At 37.5% G+C, this 23,742-nt stretch overlaps 1 protein-coding gene across 1 annotated transcript in view; it reads left to right on the top strand.

Moving 5' to 3' along the window:
* LOC122797682 (cytochrome P450 2D6-like) overlaps positions 1-23,742 on the top strand; it is a 612,415-nt gene that overhangs the window by 55,482 nt on the left and 533,191 nt on the right. The window contains exon 3 of the mRNA XM_044066222.1: positions 9,895-10,047. Coding sequence (XP_043922157.1) covers positions 9,895-10,047 — 153 coding nt within the window. The remainder of the gene's footprint in view (positions 1-9,894; positions 10,048-23,742) is intronic.

Genomic DNA, 23,742 nt, shown 5'->3' with positions numbered 1-23,742 from the left:
ACCCAGGGGACCCTGTGCAAAACAGTCAGAGAAACATACCATTATGCCAAATCAGCTGAAACAGAGGAAGACAAACTTAAATGGCTACTATTTAGTGAATTTAGTTCTCACCATAGCTGTCAGCCTCTTAGCAAAACACACCTGAAAAAAGCCAATAATGTGGGAATACAGCTGCCAAACATATTCAGTGAATTCAGTTCTCATCGTAGCTCTCAACCTTAGCACAAAATACCTGGACGAGGCCAATAATGGGGGAATACAGTATCAAAAATATGGGCAAATTTCAAATATCCATGTTATAAATTTAGACAATGGCTAGAATAAAAGGTTTTGTTTTAACATGTACTTTCTGAAAAATTTGAAGTCTGAAATTCAAATACCTGTTATTTTTAAACATTTGTTAACCAGGAAACTAGTCTGACTTGGAACAAAACAAAGTCAAATTTCAGCAGAGCAGGGAGAAACACTCCAGCCATCTTTGTAAGGGATGGGAGGACATGCAGACTCCACACAGAAGGCACCCCAGCCAAGAATCAAACCAGAGAACCTGTAGCTATCAGGCAACAATGCAACCAGTGCACCACTGCACTACAAACCTTTTAAAGGAAATATGAAGATACAGAAACCACAGATTTTATGATGAACAGAACAAATATGAGGCAAAAATCTGCAATTTTTTACAAATAGTGGTGGGTAGGGAATTCAGGTCCTTGCCTCCTGCATCCAAGGTACAGGGTTCAAGCCTGAGTATTTCTACCCACCACTATGTGTTAGCAAGGGCATTTCACACACACACACACGCGCACACACACACACACACACACACACACACACACACACACACACACACACACACACACACACACACACACACACACGCGCTCTTTGAAAAGGATAGGTCCACTAAGATTACATCAGAACCATGAGATGTGATATTTCCACTAACGGAGCTGCCTTGCCAATCAGCACACACACCTTACCTTACATGTAAATGGGTCCGGAAAGCAAACCACGTCCAGGGGCGGCACGTGCTATCAGTCTGCAGGACTGCAGCCCTCCCACCTAGAAATACTGAACATGAACCATAAACTTTAAAAAAAAAATTTCTTTTTTTACTGAGTACCAGAACTACCACACATGTGCGGACTGCCCCGCAGATGCCCAGGAATCTCTGCGAACTCTGACTGCCTCAGTTAGCAGTCCAGATGCAGAGAAGGTATGTTTTGCCCCGCAGATGCCCAAGATGCCGTGCGGTAGACGACCGCACAGAAGAGAGGAGCTCTGGACTGCTTGAGCCGCAGACAGGACCAATCAGGAGAGGAGATAAGCAGGGATTTGAGTGCAGGACCAATCAGGAGTGAGGTAAGTTGAGTTCAGGAGCTCTGCAGGGAAGCGTTACATCGAGTGCGGGTTTTGCTGCTTCTGGACAATGGAGTTGGACCTGGTCAGTGGCAGCTGGTGACTTTATATCAAAGGAAGGCTGCAGGAGACAGCTGAATGGGTGGGGTCAATGGAAAGGGGTGTGGCCAACTAGAAAGGGGAGGAGCTATGCTCAAAACCACAAAAAATGTAACTTTAATTAAAATACGCTGCCCTGGGTGCCAAACCGTCATTATGACAGTCCAATCAAGACAAAATGAAGTGTAGAAGAAAAAATATTTCAATGCATTGGCTGCATGACAGCTTACTTAATATCTAGATGAAACAAAAAGGTTGTGAGGCATGAAAAAATAAATTACTTTTTAAATGCATTACTGGAATGAATGTCAAAATCAAGTATAAGAAAAACAAGCAGCACTCAACTCAAACCACTTCTCCTTACACTGCAGTTCTAATTATAATTTATATTCAGCTTTATTAAAGTACCAAGTAACATGCTGAAAGTAGCAATTTTTGGGATACCCCAACTTGTAATAATGTTTCTTATCCAAAAAAGACCTGCTGCCTGACAACAACTATCCACTTGTTTCATGGGGAAAACATGATCAAAGTAAAAAATGAAAAGCAAACAAGAAACAAGCTCAAGATACATTGCTTAAAGGATTACTGCACAGGTTATGGACCACACATGATAGATTGGCATTCTGTTTAGTTTACAGGTAAAGCCTGCAAAGATAACTGCAAGTCTCCAAGAAATGTAATGAGCTTCTGAAAATACTGTAATCCTGTCATTTATTACAAATACTGTCATATGCATTTCAATACCCAAGGCTTATACGTTATCTATTTATGTAAGTATTCTCTGCATGGCAGCAGAAAGGCTTTCAATGTTCGTAGTTCTTTAACAGTATGCTTATTAAAGCTTACTTGCATCTTACAATCTCAGACAAGCTTACCTGATGGTCATTGCTACTTAATCCCTGAGCAACATGCAATTTCTAAATAATAATCATAAATTAACAGTATAAAAATATGAGAGAAACCAGAACATTCTGCAAAATCAAAGACAGATGAAAAGCCACTGTAGTACTTGTGTCTACCTTGAATGGGGGGATACTCTGCACATTTACATTGCATAACTGCTCCTTGTCTTGTTTGGACACATGCGGAGTCACTACATGGGGGAGTAGGGTGCAACAAGTATGTCACAATTTGAAATGTCTGTGGCTGACTGTGATGACCCTGACACATTTGTCATACCTCTCAACCTCAGAGCAAGAAATCTGGACAGAGCCATACACAGAAGTGGGACAAAGGCCCAAAAATAAGGACAATTTTTAAATATTGCTCTTATAAACTTAGAAAGATAATAGTAGGTCTTGCATTAGAATGAATTTTCTGAAGGGTATGAAATCTGAAATGCAAATGTCTGTCATTATTTTCTAACTTCAGTCATTAATGATTTGCCACTAATTTGCCAAAAAAAATCACAATTTTATGAAAAACAGACCAAAAATGAGATGCAAAAATATAAAATAGCCACACAATACAGCTGGGAACCTGTCAAAGAAGGGACACTTTTTTTAATATTAGTACTGCTAACTTGAGCAGCTGACAAAATAAAAGAATCTACAAGCATTTCTGAAATAAAAGTAATCTATAACTCTGATTATTACAGTTATTTATTAATTGTAAACTTTCCATATTTTCTTCCAAAATTACCATTTTGCAGAAGAATTATTAGGGGAAGAGCAACATTTTGAGCCAAAATTGGGGACAGTTGAGAGGTTTGGATATGCCAAATTCTACAAAGCAATTTATTTGCATGTACCTCTCAACCTTTTAATGCAGGAAATCTGGACAAGGCCAAATATATTGGGGGAACATATAAATGGTACAAAAAATTGCTCTTGTATAAAATGAGACAGTTGATAGAATAACAGGTCTTGCTTTAGCATGCATTTTTCTGAAGGTTATGAAGTCTGAAACTCAGTGTCTGTCATTGTTTAGTGACTTAATTTCTAAATGATTTGCCAGAAAACCACAAATTTTATGAGGAACAAACCAAAAATAAGAAGCAAAAATCTATTCATTCTGCAAAAATCTGGACAGTTGAGAATTATAGTTCAGCTGGGGCTGTCTTTGAGTTTGCCGCCCTTCCCCCCTCACAAAATAATGGTCGAATGGAGCCTCCCCCCTGCAGCCATTCAAATGAACCATTACTTGGCTATTTCACCCCATTTACCATAAACACTAATGTGCATACTGCTTTACTTCTGTGATGATTTGGACTTCATTTGACAGTTTTATTTTGCATTTTACAGCACAGACACTAATAACTATCTGTTAAACAAAGCAATGCACTCTCACAATGAAAACATACAGCATTAAAACTTCTCTGCCATTGAAACTCACATTCATTGAAACAGAATTGAAACCCACATTAAAAAAATAAATTTTGCCAGTGGCAGATAAAGATTAACTTTGGGCTGTTTTCAAATCACAGGCCCCTTACACATGAAACATACACATGCTCTTTGATACACCTTCCTGACTGTATTAAATTAGAGACTATAGTAAATCACCGAACACTTAAAAAAGTGAATGGTGATTGACCGACCCTATGTAAGCAAAAGCTTACAATGTCGGTCAGAAAAGTGATTTTTTTACAAGGGAAAATAATTGCTGTTCCAACAACAAAAAAAAAAAATGAATTTCAAACATTACATTAAGTGGGGGGCTTCACCCCCACACACACCCCCTACTTAAATATACCAACTCTGAGACAGCACTACAGTGCCAAAAACGGAAAAGTATCGAAGCAGCCAAGCAAATTCTTTCCCAGGGAAATAATTTGCTTAACAGCTGCTTCAATATTTTCTGTTTTCAGCCATTTAAGTTCCAATATAGACCCTTAAATTATATTCCTTGTACAATACAGTGCAGTTTTAGAGGGCATTTTAAATTTATTGTTTTTAACATTTTTCCAGTAAACAATGAAAAAAATGCATGCACTAATAATAACAAAACTGCCCAATTCAGAACATTTCCATCATAAAAGTCTATTCAAACTTCTACAGTCTACCAGTATCAGTAAATATGCACAATCTCTGAAGAAGTAAAAGTCATCTAAATAATTCCACATTAAAGAGATCTATAACTAATGAAGAGGTTGCTGCTAGCAAACAACTTTATATTTCATTGTTTCATCTACAAATAAAGTGCCTGTTGCACTTGAGGAATAAATTGGCTATTTTACACTAAAAAAATTATAAGCTAGTAATATTGCAATAGGGAATGAATGGCAAACTGATAGGTTCATAGTTACTAGGTATCTTCACCAAAAAGGACTGCAGCATCCACCCCCTTTGCAACACAGTACAGTATCAGCAATGCATCTATCTACTGTGGGAGTAGAACCCACAGCCTTCTGCATCAACAGCAAGTACGCTACATGTTGTGCTATTAACAATACAAGCAGGCGTAGCATAAGCAGCTCCTTGTAAAATCTACTCAACACTCAGCTGTATCTCTGAACTTTGCAGCACAAGAAATCTGGAAAAAGACAAAATGTATTGGAGGGGGTGACAAAAGCCCAAAAACCAGGGACACATTTTAAACATTGCTTGTATAATGTTGCAAAGCTGCTAGAATAAAATGATGTGTTACCACCATACATTTCACTACCAAGTCTTGACCCAGGACCCTGTGCAAAATAGTCAGAGCAATATATCACTATGCCATATCAGCTGTTTTGAGAGTAAGAGGAAGACTGAAACTTAAATGACTACCACTTAGTGAATTCAGTTCTCGCCATAGCTGTCAACCTCAGCACAAAACACCTGAACAAAGTCAATAATGGGGGAATACAGCCCCCAAACATATTCAGTGAATTCAGTTCTCATCATAGCTATCAAGCTCTTAGAAAAAAACACGTGGATAAAGCCAGTAATGGGGGACTATAGCCCCCAAACATATTCAGTGAATTTAGTTTTTACCATAGCTCTCAACTTTAGCACAAAAACCTGGACGAAGCCAATAATAGGGAATACAGTCCCAAAAATAGGGACAAATTTCAAACATCCATCTTATAAACTAGAAAATTGCTAGAATAAAAGTTTTTGTGTTACCGTGTACTTTCTGAAGAATATGAAGTCTGAAATTCAAATGCTTGTCATTTTTATTTATTTAACATTTGTTAACCAGGAAAGTCCGACTTGGAACAAAAGCCAATTTTCAGCATAGGCCCAGGAAGAAACACTCCAGACACATGTCTTTGCAAGATGGGAGGACACCAGAACACCCAGAGGAAACCCACACAAACACAGGAAGGACATGCAGACTCCACACAGAAGACACCCCAGCCAAGAATCAAACCAGAGAACCTGTAGCTGTCAGGCAACAATGCTGCCACTGCACCACAGACTTTGTAAAGATGCAAAAATGCAGAAACCACAGATTTTATGAGGAACAGAACAGAACAAATATGAGGCAAAAATCTGCAAAGTTTTTACAAATGGTGGTGGGTAGGGAATTCAGGCTCTTGCCACATGGACCCAAGGTACAGGGGTCAAGCTTGTTCTCTACTCAGCACCATATAGCAACTGAGGCATTATACACACTCTGTCATCATGAGGAGTCTTAAAAGTGAATGATCCATGTTGTTTCACACTGAATGATTCTATTCTACATTAATTTCTAAGATTTTCTTAATATCTATGGTAAGTTTATACAGCATCATATTAATTCTTCAAAATAACTTTTTACCATTATAAAGTAACACATTTTAGCCAACCTGTCAGCTTCCAAGGTGAAGTTGTTAGTATGAGTTTCACAGTTTGCCCATTTGTTGCACATTACGAGGTCCCTTCCAATTACAGTCTCTGAAATGCATCTTTCCTGGGGAAATGGCAATATATTGTGGTGAAGTGGGATATTTATCACCCAGAAGTGTAGAACGCCACTATAAATCAACCTGTAACAGCATGGGAGATGGTTTTGCAAGTTTTATCTTTACTACAGATGGTCAAGCTATCTTACTGGGCACGGTTACTTTATATCATTTGAAAACTATAATTAGTACTCATATCAGCAACATCAGAATACTCCATAGAGACTACACCACTTTTAATGCATGATAATCTCAGCTCGGTACCTCAAACTTTTCTCCAGCAAACTAAAAAGTGTGATTTTATTTTATAATCATGTCAGAGCAACTGCTACAGGTGTCTTTTCCAACAATGTTCAGGTAGTTTTTGTCTGCTTTAGTGGCTTGCTCGGTTACACTGTATGCACAGCAAGCCCACTGAATTAAACCCGGGATTTAGAACCACAGGATGGATCTCATTAGCAGCTCATAACCATAGCTCAGTCTTATGCATAATACTGTGTGTTGGTGGGTGGGGCTACCTTAACCCCACTACCACTCATACAACATCAGTTTTCTGGATATGGCTACAAAAGAGCATAACTTTTCTATGTTTCTGTCTTGAACAATTGCACTGGGCTGGTCAGAATACTGACTTGCATAAAATCTCAGTTCCTTTGGTAAGGTTTTTGTGTTTCTATCCCCTAAGCAGACCACCTTAACAGCCATGCTGGGAGCTGGAGTGGCTGAGATTTGGCAGGTTAATTTGTACTTGATAGGACATCCTCAGGGGGGGTGTCTTAAAGCTCGAATGGAATATTTACTTTTTAACTGATGTGCTGATGTTTCTTTTAACACTTGTATGGGACTCATGCTGGGGGGTAATTGCTCTGTCTCGGGAACAACTAGTCTGCAGTAAATCAGGAAGGTGGTAACACTGCTTGGTATTAGGTTTTGTATTTGGAATAGAAAGAAATAAAAGGCGATGCTGAAGCTACACACACACACACACACACACACACACACACACACACACACACACACACACACACACACACACACACACACACAGACACACACACACCCTGGTTTGAATAAGCAGCTATTTCCACTAAAGAACACACAGGAGCTGCCTTGCTTAAACGGAGCTATTCACACACACCTTACCTGTAAATGGACTCCTGAAAGCAGTAATCCAACTCCATTGTCTCGAAGCAGCAGTAATATCCAACTCCATTGTCTCAGCAAACCCGCGCTCGACTTAACGCTTCCCTGCAGGAGAACTTACCTCACTCCTGATTGGTCCTGTGCTCAAATCCCTGCTTCCCTCTCCCCCGATTGGTCCTGTCTGAGGCTCAAGCAGTCCGGTGCTCCTCTCTTCTGTGCGGTCATCTACCGCACGGCATCTTGGGCATCTGCAGGGCAGAAAATACCTTCTCTGCATCTGGACTGCTACTCAGTCAGTCAGAGTTCTTAGAGATTCCTGGGCATCTGCGGGGCAGTTTGAGTGTGTCCGCGCATGCGGGCAGTTCCGGTACACGATAAAAAAAGAAATTTTTTTTTTAAAGTTTATGTTTTATGTTTTGTATTTCTTTTATTTCTAGGTGGGAGGGCTGCAGTCCTGCAGACCAATAGCACGAGCCGCCCCTGGTAATTAGTGGAGTAAATATCTTTGTGCTATTTCTCTGCAGTTCATTGTACTGTAGCTGCCAAGGATGGTCAAGGAGATGGGAAAACATCTGAAAAGAGGTTACATATGACAGGATGCACTGGGCAAATTGGGTCTATAAAAAGTCAAACAACAAAATCTTTGTGCCTAAAAGAAAAGCGACAACAAATCTGGTACCTGCATTCAGGTAGACAATTATCAGTTCTTACAAATGCTAGGTAATAAAATGTCTTAAGACTGAAGATGAAGAAGACATTTTATTATGCACTATCATATTCTTATTTTATGTATCTTCTACTACTTTCTCCATTTAAACAGTACACACAGAAACATCCACTTCTGAAAATCATAAATATCTTACAATGCTAGCAGTTTTCTACACCTTTATTCATTCTCTGTTGTTAAACTGGTATATTATTTTTCATTTTAATCATATTGGACCTTACCCCCACTACAACAGCTACTAACTCATAAAAGGCATCTTTTCTTGGTAAAATGAACATGTTGCTTTCCAGTGTTTTTCACAATGAAAATGTATTTTTAACTATATATGGAAATTGCATCATTTCTATGTGACTATTCTTCACTGGCTTTATAACCAATAGGTATTAAGTGCTCTCTTGTAAACAGTCACCAACCCCATGCTGTTTCAGTCTTGCTTTCTAGCTGTAATCAGTGTGGTCTATGTACTTCATATTAGTTTAGAGCAACCAGTCATAGACATACCAACAACATTAGCAAATAACAAACAACAGACCACACAAGTCTTGCAACAGAACTTCAGAGGTAAGCAAAATATTGAGTGCAATATGCTTACATGTCTAGCCAGGGTTTTATGGTAGCCAGTCATATCATCAAAGCCAGTTCTGACAAAACAAACATTGTCAGTTTTAGTAAAATATATTTTGATGAAAATGACAGTTCTCAATATGTTTGAACTCTGGGGTTGCCAAAGTTGAAGATATCTGCATCTATATATATCTATATCTATATCTCTATATCTACCTCTCTCTCTCTCTCTCTCTCTATATATATATATATATATATAGATACATATAGAAATATATATATATATATATATATATATATATATATATATATATATGTGTGTGTGTGTGTGTGTGTGTGTGTGTGTGTGTGTGTGTGTGTGTGTGTGTTTCTAATACGAGTCAGGTTTATTGCTGATTAATTTAGTTAATGGTGTCTGAAGAATAAGTACTACCTGTGCCTCTGTCTCTTACATACATAATCACACACGCACAAAATTAAAACACACACACACACACACACACACACACACACACACACACACACACACACACACACACACATGGTGGAGACCATGCCTTATACATAAAACTTAGTTTATGATGGTATTTTTCCAGTACAGTATCACTTGGTGAAATAGATCTTTCAAACATTAAGTTAAACTGCTCATGCCTTGTTTGTGTAGCTATTTTAATATTCTCATAAGGCTGTATTACTAATGGAATTAAAATAGTAACCATTTATTTAATTATTATGAGCAAAAGGGAAAGTCTACTAATTAAGGAGTGAAAGACTCAAATAATTTTATAGGGTTTCAGTAGAATTACATAAGCTGACAAACAGAAAAATGTAGCTGAGATAGAACAACTGCATGGAACTACCCATAAAAGAAATGCAGTGAAAAGGAGCAAAGTAAAATGCAATGTTCTGTGGGTGGATAGTAGGTGACTCAAAATTCTGTACTGCATAGTAAAACTTTCTTGCTGTCATAACCTTATTCTACACATTCACCTGGACATTGTGCCTTTATACAAAGATATTTAGTATGTTTTTTTTTTCTCAGAGCTGTCCCATGTTACAGCATCATACTATACATTTAATTGTTGATATATTACAATTGAAGCATTCATTTAGGAGAGAAAAAGCATTACAAAAATTCTGACTTAGATTTCAATTAAGTACTAATGAAAGCAAGCTGTGTTCTTTCCAGGAATTGTAATGGCACGATATGGACGGTCATGGAAAGAACAAAGAAGATTTATATTATCTACCTTCAGGAATTTTGGACTAGGGAAGAAATCACTGGAAGACAGGATTTCTGAAGAAGCTGGATTTTTATGTACTGAATTCCAGATGAAGAAAGGTAAACTATTAATTAAAAATCAATGATAATTAATGCATTTTTTTAATCAAAACTGAGTTTTGTAGATGTTAACATTGTACCATAGTAAAGTATTTTATATGTGTTCTATAAATTTTAGTCAACAGTTCTGGGATTGTTTAGGAAGGAGATATAATCTTTTGGTGCCAAGTGAACAGTGAGGTGCATCATGTAACCCATATATTAATTTATCAGCATCTCAGCATTATTCCACATCTTGGTCCGATAACATTATTACAGTTATTTTGCTTCCTATTTTTTGCTGTTATCATTTTCTCAAGATAACATGGATCCAGGCAGATTTCTTTACAGTTAGCTTTTGAAAGGCATAAATACAAAAGCTGGAAATCATCAACTTTATTACATGTTCCTATTTTATTTGAAAAAAAAAATTAGGAAAGTAATTAATATTATCCAGAAAATGACTGAGGGATTCAGAGGGTATGGATGAACAATACAGTGATACAATATACTTATATAGGGACTTCTACATTATTATTTTAGAGTTGTCAATGTGATTTGCTGATTGTGAAATTACTTTAGACATTGTGAAAGGCACTTAAGCTAACTAAAGAGAATAGTAGCATTTAAAACAGTTATTACTGCTGTAAACATTTCCTTATACTAAAATTATCAAGTACTCATTCAGACTAGGCAGCATTTTTAAATGCTTAACTTATCAGGATGTGCTAGGGGCTGTATATATTTAAGCTGCATGAATAATATTCTGGCATATTCAAGGCTATCAGGGAAGTTTTCAAATGATATTTAAGAAAAAATATAAGATAATCTTAATCATCCTCAACACTGATTCCATTGGACATACCAAGGATGATCTAAATAGCATCCTTGCTAACAGTGCCCCCTATCAATTGATCAAAGATGCAGTAAGACCAAACATAACAAACGGTGATACTCTCTTAGATGCCCTCATCACCACACCTGTAACAGCCTCAGTATTGCAGTCTTCAAAACTGAGTGATCACTTTGCCAAATCAATTGCTTATTCTTTAAAGCAATCCAAGCCATTCTGCAACCTATTCAAACCAAATCTCAAGCCATCTCCCAAAAGTTAAAAATTATCATTAAAAATGTATACTGTATAACTTGCAGAATTCAATTGACTGAAATCATGGCCTATGTGTACACCTTCTATTTAACTATTGTAAATATTGTTTTTTTATGTATATATGTTTTATCTGTCTGCAAAATTGATTTAATTTGGGATTTTTAGGTCTATGGTTAATCATCATAGATTATTTCCTCCAGCCTATGATGAACGAAAACAAAACATTGGACATTCATTAAACGTTCACTTCTGTGAATATGTGAGACAAGGATAGTAACTAAATGACCAGAATTTCCTCTTCACACACAGTTTGCCCTTTTCCCACTGTAGTGTGATCTCAGAGTTGGTATATAGTTGGGGGGTGTGGGGAGTGAAGCCACCCCAGAGTGGGGTGTGTGTGTGTGTGTGTGTGTGTGTGTGTGTGTGTGTGTGTGTGTGTGTGTGTGTGTGTGTGTGTGTGTGCGTGTGTGTGTGTGTGTGTGTGTGTGCGTGTGTGTGTGTGAGTGTGTGTGTGGGCGCAGCTTCCCACCACATGGGTGGGTTTGAAATACTGCAGTGTGTGTGATGGGGAAATGTTGGCCAACTAGTCACTTTCCCTGTCTCACACTTTTGAGGAAGTGAAAATTCGATTAATGAACGTTCAATGTTTTGTTTTCACTTATCATAGGTTCAAGGAAAGAAAAACTGAAATGATTAACCATAGACCCTAGATTTTTCATACATGGGCCTTTATTGAAAATGTGTTATTGTCCATTTGGACTTTCCCCTGTAAACAAATGTCAATCAAAAATAAAATTAAATAAATAAAATTGTTTTCTTAGCATTTATGTAAGCTTTTGTGTAATATCATGAAGTTTCATATCAAATCATTCTAGTTTACATTATTAACAGAAATATTACTGTATAACATATATTCATACTTTTGCATAAAAATTAATCACATTCTGTCACATACTGACTACCTCATTTGAGTCAGGATCCATTGCTATCCCATGTGGTGACTGATTATGTGACATTTTGTTCCACAATGCTGTCAAGTGGGTACAGCTTGCAATATTTACATTAATATGATAGTTATGATTATTTGCATAATCTATTTTCTGCATGAATATTTGCAAAGTAGTAGTTAGATACTGGCTGTCACTGAAAAAGTTTCCAGCATTATGTATTGTGTCATTTGTTACAGTAAAATACTGTACAAACACACATGATTAAAGTTAATGGAAATATTAATATGGCATATATTCATACTTTTTCACAGACATTTTATGTAACCTACTGACCATTCAGTGTGGGTCAAGAGCCATTTCTGACCTGTATGTTGATTAAGCATATGAAATGCTTTTCGCTATGCTTCCAAATGGACACTCATCATCATCATTCATCATCATCATCATCATCCCCTTTTTCCCATTTTACATGGGGTCGGGGTATCGTATTAACTGTCGCCAACTCTCTCGATTCAGTGCCACTCTCCTGCCTTCTTCAACACTCATGCCTGACTGTCGCAGATCTTCTTTCACACAATCCATCTACCTCTTTGCTGGACGCCCTCGCTTCCTCTTACCTTCTTCCTGACTGTCCCAAATCTCCCTCACCAGATTGTCTCCTGCTTTTCTACACATGTGCCCATACCATCATAATCTGTTCTCTTTGATCTTTTCTGCAATTGGAGCTACTTTGGCTTCTGCTCTTATGTCCTCATTTCTTCGCCTGTCCCACAGTGTGCATCCTACCACCTTTCTCAGGCACTTCATTTCCATCACCTCTAGCTTCTTCAACTGTTCTGCCTTTACTGCCCAGGTTTCTGTACCATACAGTAGTACTGGTCGCACCACTGTTTTGTACACCTTACTTTTCAGCTTCTTTGGCATTCTTCTGTCATATACTACACCTGATACTCTATGCCAGTTGGCTGCAGCTCCTCTGATTCTAGCTTTGACCTCTTCATTCAGACTACCCTTCTCCTCAACCACCCCTCCCAGATACTTGAAGCTGTTTACCTGTTCCACTATCTTCCCATCTATCTCTGTTCTCAGCTTCTTCTGATTTCCCCAATCTGCTGCCATTACCACTGTCTTATCTGTGCTTAGTTTCATCCCATGTGCCTTCAGATTTGCATTCCATTCTCCTATCCTTTGTTGAAGTTCTAGATCAGAGTCTGCCTGTACTGCCACATTGTCTGCATACAGCAGCTTTGTTGTTCTGACCCCTCCAACCTGTTTGCTGATGTAGTCCATTACCAGTATGAACAGCAGTGGGCTCAGAGCTGAACCCTGGTGTACACCCACTCCCACTGGGAACCCCTCAGTGAGGCCAAACACTGTTCTTACTTGAGTCACTGGGTCCTTGTACATAGCCTGTACTAATTCTACCAGTGTTTCTGGGACTTCAAACCACCACAGTACTGCCCAGATCAGCTTTCTTGGGACCTTGTCATATGCTTTCTCCAAGTCTAGGAAAGCCCAGTTTGACTCTCTCCTCTTCTCTAGTTTCTTCTCAAGTATCTGTCTCAATGCAAACATCAGGTCAATTGTGCTGCATTCTGATCTGAATCCGAACTGTTCATCTCCCATCTTACATTCTACTATTCTGCATATCCGTTTATCAATCACCCTCTCCAGAACTTTCATGCAATGTGGTAGGAGTTTGATGCCTCTGTACTGTCCATAGTTGTGGATGTCCCCTTTGTTCTTGTATACTGGCATGAGTATGCTTATTCTCCAGTCATCTCGAATATGCCTTTCTCTCAACACTGCAATTAGTACCCTCAGGAGCCATTTCTCCCCTAGCTCACCCAGCATCTTTATCATATCTGCTGTGACCTCATCTAAGCCTGCTGCTTTCCCTGACTTCATTTTCCTTAGTGCTGCTCTTACTTCTTCTAAGCTGGGCTCCTCTTCTACTCTCTTTGTAGGCTGTTTCTGGGGCAGTACCGCTTCTGTGGGGTTTTCTTCATTCAGAAGCTGCTGGAAATACTCCTTCCATCTGCCTTTGATGTCCTGTGGGCTGGTAAGCAGGTTGTTGCTGGAATCCCTTATGAAGGGTGTCTGACTATCTTCTTTAGCTTTCTGTCTTTGCCTTGCAACCTGGTATAGTTTCTTTGTGCCCCTTACTGAGTCACTTTCCAGAAGCTGATAGAGTGCCTCTGATGCCCTATTATTTGCTATTGCAACTTCTTTCTTAGTTTCTTTGTTAGCCAACCAGTAGTCCTTCTTAGCTTGGTCAGTCTTTTCAGTCTCCCCCTTCTTCCTGCACTCCTTCTTTCTTTTGATTACTTCCTGGACTTCTGCATTCCACCACCAGCTTTCCTTATGTACCTTATTTCCATACCTGGCTCGGCCACATATCTTTTCTGTAGTCCTAACACATGCTGTTTCTAGGCGCTGCCACTCTTCTTCAACTCCACCTATTTCCTCCTCTTCTTGGGGTGCTAGAGCCCTGAGTAATTCCTTGAACTGCTTTACTTTCTCTCCAGTCAACTTCCAGGTCCTCAGCCTGGTCTCTGTTGACCTTACAGCCTTCTCTGACCACTGCTTGCAGCTGATTGTGACAACTACTGGTTTATGCTGTGAACCGACTGTTTCACTGGGGATGACTTTGCAATCATGGATTCTACCCCAGTGCCTTTTCCTTACTAGGGGGAAGTCTACTTGAGTTGCATGTTGGCTACTCTTGTATGTGATCTTGTGACTGTCTCTCTTTCTGAACCATGTGTTGGCTACTTTCAAGCCATTTGCCAGACAGAAGTCTAGAATGGCTTCTCCTTCTTTATTCCTATTGCTCCACCCATGTGGACCCAGGCAGTCCTCATAGCCTGTTCTGTCTGTCCCGATATGTGCATTTTAGTCACCCATTAACAACACCAATTCATGTTGTCTTGCTTTATCTAGTAGGTCCTGCAACTGCTGTCTGAATGCACTCTTTTCCTCACTATCACAACCCTGCTGTGGGGCATAGGCTGAGATTATGAATACTGTCCTATCATTACACTGGAGTCTGATTGCCATGAGTCTGTCATTAATTCTGATGATATCCCTCACTGACTTCTGAAGCCTCTGACTCACCACAATTCCTACACCATTTCTAGCCTGTCCACCACCTGAGTAGTAGAGTCTGGATCCCAAGCCAAGTGGCTTTGTTGCACTGCCCTTCCATCTCGTCTCTTGGATACATAGGATGTCCAGCCTCCTCCGTATCATCATGTCATCCACTTCTAAGCTGCATCCTGTCAGTGAACCTACATTAAGCATAGCAATTCTTAGTTCATGTTTGGCAGGTTGGTTGGTTTTATGTCCAGCTTTCACTCAACAGAGCTATCTGAGGTAACCCAGGCTGGGCAACTAGACACCGGCCAGCCAGTAGCTTATTGACCCAGGGCTGCTGGGCTTTTATGGTGGGCACACAATGGCCAATAGGGGCAGATATACAAATGGACACTATCTAAGATATTTACATAAATATGCTATTTATGCACACTTGTATATTTTATTGCTACAAAAGTACAACATATCTGTAAAGTAACAGTTGTTCTAGCAATATTCAGACTTACAATGATCACCAAGTGTAAGTGACTCTCTGCTTCATTTATATTCAGCTGTTTCAGTATAAATGTACATTTCTACTTCATATATTTTGTCAGGAGATACTCCTTGCATGTTCTTCACACTACTACCCCTACAAGATCTTCAGCTTTAATTGTTTTAACATGATCCCACATCTTCTTTCTTTATGGAATCTTGCACTATTGTTATTTGAAATTATATAACTCACTGTGATATCGCTGTCCTGAAAAGTATATTTGCACATTATAACAATCTTAGTAACTTCAGTAAGAACAACCTTTGGAGTAAAACAGCTTTCTTTTTAAAGTTTACTCCATCCTGCACACCTCACTTCACTGTGTCATTATGGCAGGGGTTACTTACCCGTTATAAAACAGCTCTGAAGGATCCATCACATATCAGAGGTACTGCTCTCTTTGCAGGACCTGGAGAAATACTGAAAAGGCTCAGAAAATGCCAGCAGCATTAATTAATTACAAAACACAGTGTAGGTTACCCTTTACATTCACTTGAGTGGGAATTGAACTCTGATGACTAATTTAAGCTGATGCCATCTAGACCTGCACAGATTCCATACCATCTGCTTGGTCAGTCCTTGGTGATATCAAATCTGCCTGTCTGGATAGAACAGCTGGAAGCAGCCCACATAACACAAAAGTAAAGCAGAGGAAAGGAGTGCTCTGCAGACTAAAAATAATAGCAATTATCTTTTTTTTAGTATTGGCTATCATGTGAAAGAAAAGAACACAATGGGGTTTGCTGCCGCTGCATGCCAGTGGATGTAATATGGGTTTACTTAGTACTAGAGTATTAGCCATATATTTTGATGAAACACCAACACAAACATATTCCTCTTTCTCATTCCTAATTATTTTTGTTATAGTCCGTATAGTGCTTTCTCAAACGTTATGGCATTTCAGGCCTTGTATGATTTTTTTTTTGGAAACGTTAAGTAAAATTTTAATATTTGTCATCTTTATTGCTTAGCTACTAGCCCAGATAAACATCTTTGTATCTCTTCTATGGGTTAGAGTGTCAGCAAGCAGTAAATACCAACTCTAATAACAAAGCTCTTTTTAAGTACCAGAGAGCACATAGAAAAGATGAAATGTTTATCAGTATTATAATAGCTGATACTATTATAAATGATCCTGGACTACTTCCTAACATCTTTACAGATAAGTTTGTTTTTTTTTACAATGTATCCATTGTCAGTAAGAGTATAAAATGGTATTAGATGCCTTAGATAAGTTGTCCCATTATTACTAGGTGGACAGTAAGCAAGACAGTCAGCAAAATCAGTTAGTTCTGTGATGCAGATCCAGATGGTTTGACTTTTTTTAACAGACATTTGTGATTTTCTTATTCCATGTCTGACAGATTTGTTTCAAGATTCATAAAAAATTGGTTTGCTCCCACTGAGTGGAAGGAAGTGGTTGTCATTTCAATACTTGAGTAACATCTGTTGTAGAGTGGATGAGCACAGAGCAATTAGCCTCACCAATATTCTAGAAAAATGTTACAAAAGACTATTAATTTCCTTACGGGTCTGGAATTTATTCCAACATGGTTTTTTTCAGGATCTTTGTGTTTAACAAAACTGATTATCTTTTACAATAGTATAACTACAGCTTTAGTTTACATGCCCACAGAACTGATATACTTAGATTTTGCTAGGACCTTTGATACTGTATCTCACTGTGAAATTTTCAAGACCCTAGTGAATCTACAGATAACTATTTATAACACTAAGTAGGTCCAAGGATAGTTACACGGCAGAAGAGAGTGTGTAAGAATACAGAAGGGTCAGTGATTGGCTCTTCATTGATTTTTATTTACATCCAGAAAGCCCATGTCTAGAAATTCATGGCTAAGCAAATTTACAGATAACATAAAAATTGTGGGCATTATCAATAATAGCCATGAGCAATACTAAGTCCAATTGTTTCTTGATTAATAGTGGTATGAGATTTAATATGAAAAAAAAGCATGGTTGTTCACTATGGCGCAAATTATATGTATCTATACACTTTCGACAATGCTACCTTTAGCAGTGGTCCAATATACTAGCGACCTAGGCATTGTAGTGGGCAATAAATTACACTTTGATAGGCAGTAGAACATGAATTTAAGAAGATCTTATGGGGAATTTAAAACTATTAAGATGTATAGTATATAGTATATAGATGCAGTGATGTTTTGCCAATATTTAAGGCAGTTATTAGGGCACTATTTGAGTACTATGTCTCATTTTGCATATGTAACATTTGTAGTTGAAAACAACTGGGATGAGTACATGGGATTTACTAATTAAATCATAACACGTGCCTTACAGGCAAAGGTTAACACATCTTGCTGTCTATTCAATTAGGTATAGACTGATTAGGGTTGATATTATTTTGATTTATAGGTACCTGAATGATGAGGCAGTTGCAGCAACTTTCAGAATATAATTTTTATCACATAATTTAAATACAGTGAATAATATACATTTACATTATCTCCTCTCATGTACAACTGGATGGCACATCTTTGGAACACTTTACCTCTCCATGTGAGAAATGTGGATACTCTTCCAACTTTTAAGAAAGAATTAGACTCTTGATGTAATGATGTTGCGTATGACCCAGGACTAATTAGTGGCAAATTCTTAAAATAGCCTTAATTAAGTTCTGAATTTATGCCAGATATATCGCATATTGAATATTATTTTATAACCTAGTAATAAAATATGGGTAGACTGTGGGTTCATCTCTAACACAAATAAGTCTTGGATAAAGGCATTTATATTACTTCTTTTACCTTACCTGTCTAAATCATTATTAGCTCAGTTAAGAGTCACTCATTTAATCTTTTCATTTCATAAATTAATCTCTGCTATGGGGCTTGACTGTGGGAACTTCTGTTTCATCTTCTTATACTCAATCCAAGTAATGTGGTAAATAGCTATATGGTTAGTCCTCCTGAATATTTTCTTCTTCTAGCCTCTCCTTACATTTTTGATTTCCATCTTTTTCCAAACTTCTGTGACGTTAAGTTTTTTTCTTTGAGGAATTTTCTTCTTTGTCATGCTGATATGTTAAATATAATTAAATTAGCTTTACCTAAAATTAACCCATTTATTTAAGCTATCCATCCCATTTACAATGTATACAAATTTTATATTGCACATTTTTCTAAACATGGGAACCTACCAATCTTCTGTTTGGGATTCTTATTTGGTTTAGTCAAATTTGCAGTTGGACTTGAAGCACTTTTCAGGATATTCATGTTTTAAATAATATATATATATATATATATATATATATATATATATATATATAAACCAAAATCAGTGCTGTTACAGCAAGGCAGTCCATAAATCACTGCTTTAACTCAAATAAAAGCTTTAATAAAATAGTAAGACTTAAATAAACTTTCAAGAAACTTATAAAACCAGCAGATATGCGCTTTCAGGTACAATATTACCCTCCATCAGATCTGTTAAACTAATCAGTGATGTCAAAATTAAAAAAAACGTTCGTCCAATCAGCATTAATGTTTCAGTCTCCCCCCCCCTCCCCAAGAGCAGGTTTTAATGGAAAGTATGAGTTTAAACCAGGATATCTATGTGCTTGGAACCTTCCTATCCATTTCATTTCTGCAAGTTCCAAGTAATTATTATGATCACCACCTCTCTGTTGTTCAGATACTACTTGTAATACTCCAAAAAAGAACTTTTGTCCATCTGATTCATGCACATGTTTTTCCAGGGAATTTTTAAGATCTTTTCGATGGATATCACTGATATGCTTAGATATCCTTTCTTTAAACTGTCTCACAGTCTTGCCTACATAGAAACATGTTCAACTGTTGCATGTAGCCAAGTACACCAAACTTGTAGTAGTATAGTCAGTATACACGTTCAGTATAAACAAAAAAAATAATAAATAGGTGTTTGAAATCTTGTTCTTTAAGTATATATTTGCAGTTAGAACAACAACGACATGGATAGGTTCCTTTCCTGCTGGACTGTATCTTTACAGGTGCTTTATGTTTAAAACATAGCATTTGCTTAAGATTGCGACTGTTCTTAAAGGCAAAATGTGGTCTATTTCCAACAATCTCTTTAATTGCCTCATCCGATGTAAGGATCTTTCAGTTAGCTTCAATGATATCACATACATACTTAACATATTTTGTATAAGTCAGGACAACACGACTGACTTGCTCCATCTGTGGCCTCTTTTTCATCTGTTCAGAACTCTGTTGTGGGTGGGTGTCATTCCGGTACAAGTAGGGTCTCCCTTTTTGCCCACATATGGCCCTAACCTTCTGTTGTGCCTTAACAATCTGTTTCTTATCATAACCTCTATATTGAAAAAATGCCCCCACTTTTAATGCTTCTTCACAAAAATCATCTTCTCTAGTACTTAATCTGGAAACTGTGAGCAGCTGTGCTTCAAGCATACTAGAGTAAGTATGCTGGGGATGCATACTTGATCTTACCAAATAAGTATTCTTCTAGGTTTCATCACGATACAGTTGTGTAGCAATATTGTCACAGTTATTCTGAATGGTCATCACAGTTATTCTGAATGGTCATCACATTCATGAATGGTAGCATCTCATAGGAAGAATGCATGCTGAATCTTAAAAAGTCAGTAGTCCCTTCTAAGAATCTATGAAAGCTGGCAAGTTCTTCTTCATTTCCTTCCCATAACATATATATCATCGACAAAATGCTGATAAAACTTCACATGCTGTCAGTATGGATTGTTATTATACCACAAAATTATGTTCCCAGTTTGCCATTACAAGATTAGCATAGCTATTGGCACATGGGGTGCCCATAGCTACACCCCATTGCTGCCAATACAAATTGCCTTCACAGATCAACACATTATGCTCAAGCACTGGACTTAACAAAAAGCATATTACATTGATTTGATTGATACTAATATCATCTTCTCTCAGTAAGAATTCCCTAACAGCATTTAACCCAAAGTCATAGCTGTGAAAAGGCTAACAATATCCATAGTCACTAACAGAAGCCTATTCATATTTTGTTGTTGATTGATAAAGGCATTAAGAGATGACAGAAAATGTCTAGTTTCTTTGATAATCCCCGGTGCTCTAACCAGAAACCCTTTCAACTGGTGCTCAATATAAATAGAAGCTGGCTGTGTAGTCCATCCGTTGCCTGCCACAGTAGAACACATAGGTGGATTATTTTCATTTTTATGCAGCTTAGGCAGACCATTAAGTATTGGGATGGTTGGATGCATTACTACTAAAAAGGTATTTTATAATAAATCTGTGCATGAGCAGCTCATGCAGAGTATTATTCACTGATTCCTTTAGTTGTACCAGCTTCATACTTGCAATGGGCTTATAAGTGTCATCATCACTCAATAACTCTCTCATGTTCATCACATAAAATGCCCTGTTCATCAGAACAGTGGCTCCACCTTAATCTGTAGGTCTTACAATTAAATCATCATTCATCATCGGATAGTTAAAAGCTTGTCTCTCAGCGCTGGTTATGTTATGAAATTGGTGCCTTGGCCTTAGTAAACATTGCGCATTATCTTGTTCACATACTTTTAGAAAGATATCTACCACAGAACTATTCTGTGGAACAAACTCACTAGACTTTTTGAATATATTAGCACAATGATGAAACTGTTACCAAAAATACTCTTTAGCATAATGTCTCTTCCAAACATCTTCAGCTGTAAAATAACATCACATAAATTCAAACAATTTGCTGGAACATAACTTTGGTCTTGATTTAAGTGGGACAATTGGGCATCTGTCAGCCTAAAATCAGATAAATTCACAACTAAGTTATTCATGTTGTCTAGTTGACATTCTTCCCTTTATGTTCTAAGGACAATTTTCTCCTTCTCCCTTTGTTCTGAGAGCGACGGCCTCATTTGTCCTTGTACTCTCTTATCTGTAGGGGAAATTCCAGAAAAAAATAGATTATTTACAGAAGTGCTTTTAGGTCTAGCACCTAGCGAGACATTCAGGTCTCCTGTTTGAGCATTTACATGTGCAGATACTGTTGCTTGCTGTGGTGACTTAGACTGAGTACATCTTCCATTATTTTTAATTTCTGTCGGGGGAGATATTAAACGCAGTGAAGACTCATTACTCTCATTACACATTGAATTACGCTTAACTGGGGACTTTACATCTTCCTACTGTGTGGTGTCAACCTGACCTCCATCCCTTTTTACATTTCTATTCTCAGTATTGTGAAGCCAAGCAAAGACATACCCTTTCATAAAATCAACATAATCTCTATTAAGTTATTTAATTTTCTGTTGTTCAAGCCTTGTATCAAAACGTGACACCCTTAAATGCATTTCATCTAGCTTAGCAACATCATTTTCTTGATTAAATTTACCTTCTATCTCTTTTTGTTGCTTTTCTGTTATTAAGCTAAGTTCACATTCTTTAGGTTGAAAGAAGTCAATTAAAGCTTTATGTAATTAAAGCTTACCTCCATGTTAAGTAGTTGCCACTTCTTTAATAAATCCAGATATGTCTGACCATACATGGGCATTAATAACACTCTCAATCCCCTCTGAATAATCTTCTAATGTAAACAGGCTTCCAGACAGAAGCATTGCCACTGCAAACGCTTAAGTTCAAGAAAATTGTTCTCTAACTTTCTCATCTGTTTCATAAATATAAAGTAATCCTCATCTGGTTCAGGTACTGAAACATTCATGCCGTTAAAGATCAGATGTAGTAATGGATTCTGTGGCTGAAAAATAGACAGTTTAAAGAAAGGATATCTAAGCATTTCAGTGATATCCATCTAAAAGATCTTAAAAATTCCCTGGAAAAACGTGCATGAATCAGATGGACAAAATTTATTTTTTGGAGTATTACAAGTAGTATCTGAACAACAGAGAGGTGGTGATCATAATAATTACTTGGAACTTGCAGAAATGAAATGGATAGGAAGGTTCCAAGCACATAGATATCCTGGTTTAAACTCATACTTTCCATTGAAACCCACCCTTAGGGGGTGGAAGCTGAAGCATTAATGTTGTTTGACTGAAAGTTTTTTTTTTTTTATTTTGACATCACTGATTATCCTTCATCAGATCTGATAAACTAATCTTCTACCTGAAAGCACTTATTTGCCAGTTTTATAAGTTTCTTGGAAGTTTTTTAAGTCTTACTGTTTTATAAAAGTTTTTATTTGAGTTAAAGCAGTGTTTTATGGACTGCCTTGTTGAAACAGCACTGATTTTGATTTTCTCATATTACTTTGTGGTGCAGTGCTGTTCTTTGGTGTCTGCTCCTGTTTGCTTATAGATATATATATATATATATATATATATATATATATATATATATATATATATATAAATATGTATAGGTGTGTATATATATATATATATATATATATATATATATATATATATATATATAATATTCATATGTATGTACATGTACACACACACACACACACACACACACACACACACACACACACACACACACACACACACACACACGCACACGCACATATATATATATTCATATGTATGTACACACACACACACACACACACACATATATATATATATATATATATATATATATATATATATATATCAGATGGTGCAGTGGTCCAGAAGTAGGGCCGGATTCACGAAGGCTTGCACGGAGTCTAAGAGTAGAGTAAGATTCCATGCAGCCAACATGTCCGCCGAGCGATCCAGGATCAGCCGGTAGGGACGTGCAACAGAGCTCCAAAAACTACTCTTACACGGACAGGGCTAGGATATGCAAATTACCTCAATTGCAGGCGAAAGCTATGCAAATGAGATAAATTTGCGATCCAGGAAACCTGAACCTGTCCGAGTAAGAGTAGTGTTATTTGCAGAAATGTCCTCCATTGACAACTGAGTACAGTTCTGCAAATAGCAAAACGGAGCCATGACAGCTCCAAAAAAAGGATGCATCCAGTTGAGGAAGCATGCCAATGGCCAAACATACGGCCATTGGCAATGTTCACCGATGCAAAATAAAAATAAA

This window comes from Protopterus annectens, chromosome 1.part0 (genome assembly GCF_019279795.1).
Source record: "Protopterus annectens isolate FY-2018-M chromosome 1.part0, PAN1.0, whole genome shotgun sequence".
Classification (NCBI taxonomy): Eukaryota; Metazoa; Chordata; order Ceratodontiformes; family Protopteridae; genus Protopterus; species Protopterus annectens.
The sequence above is the reverse complement of the archived record's forward strand: the minus strand, read 5'-3'. Positions and strand labels throughout refer to the sequence as shown.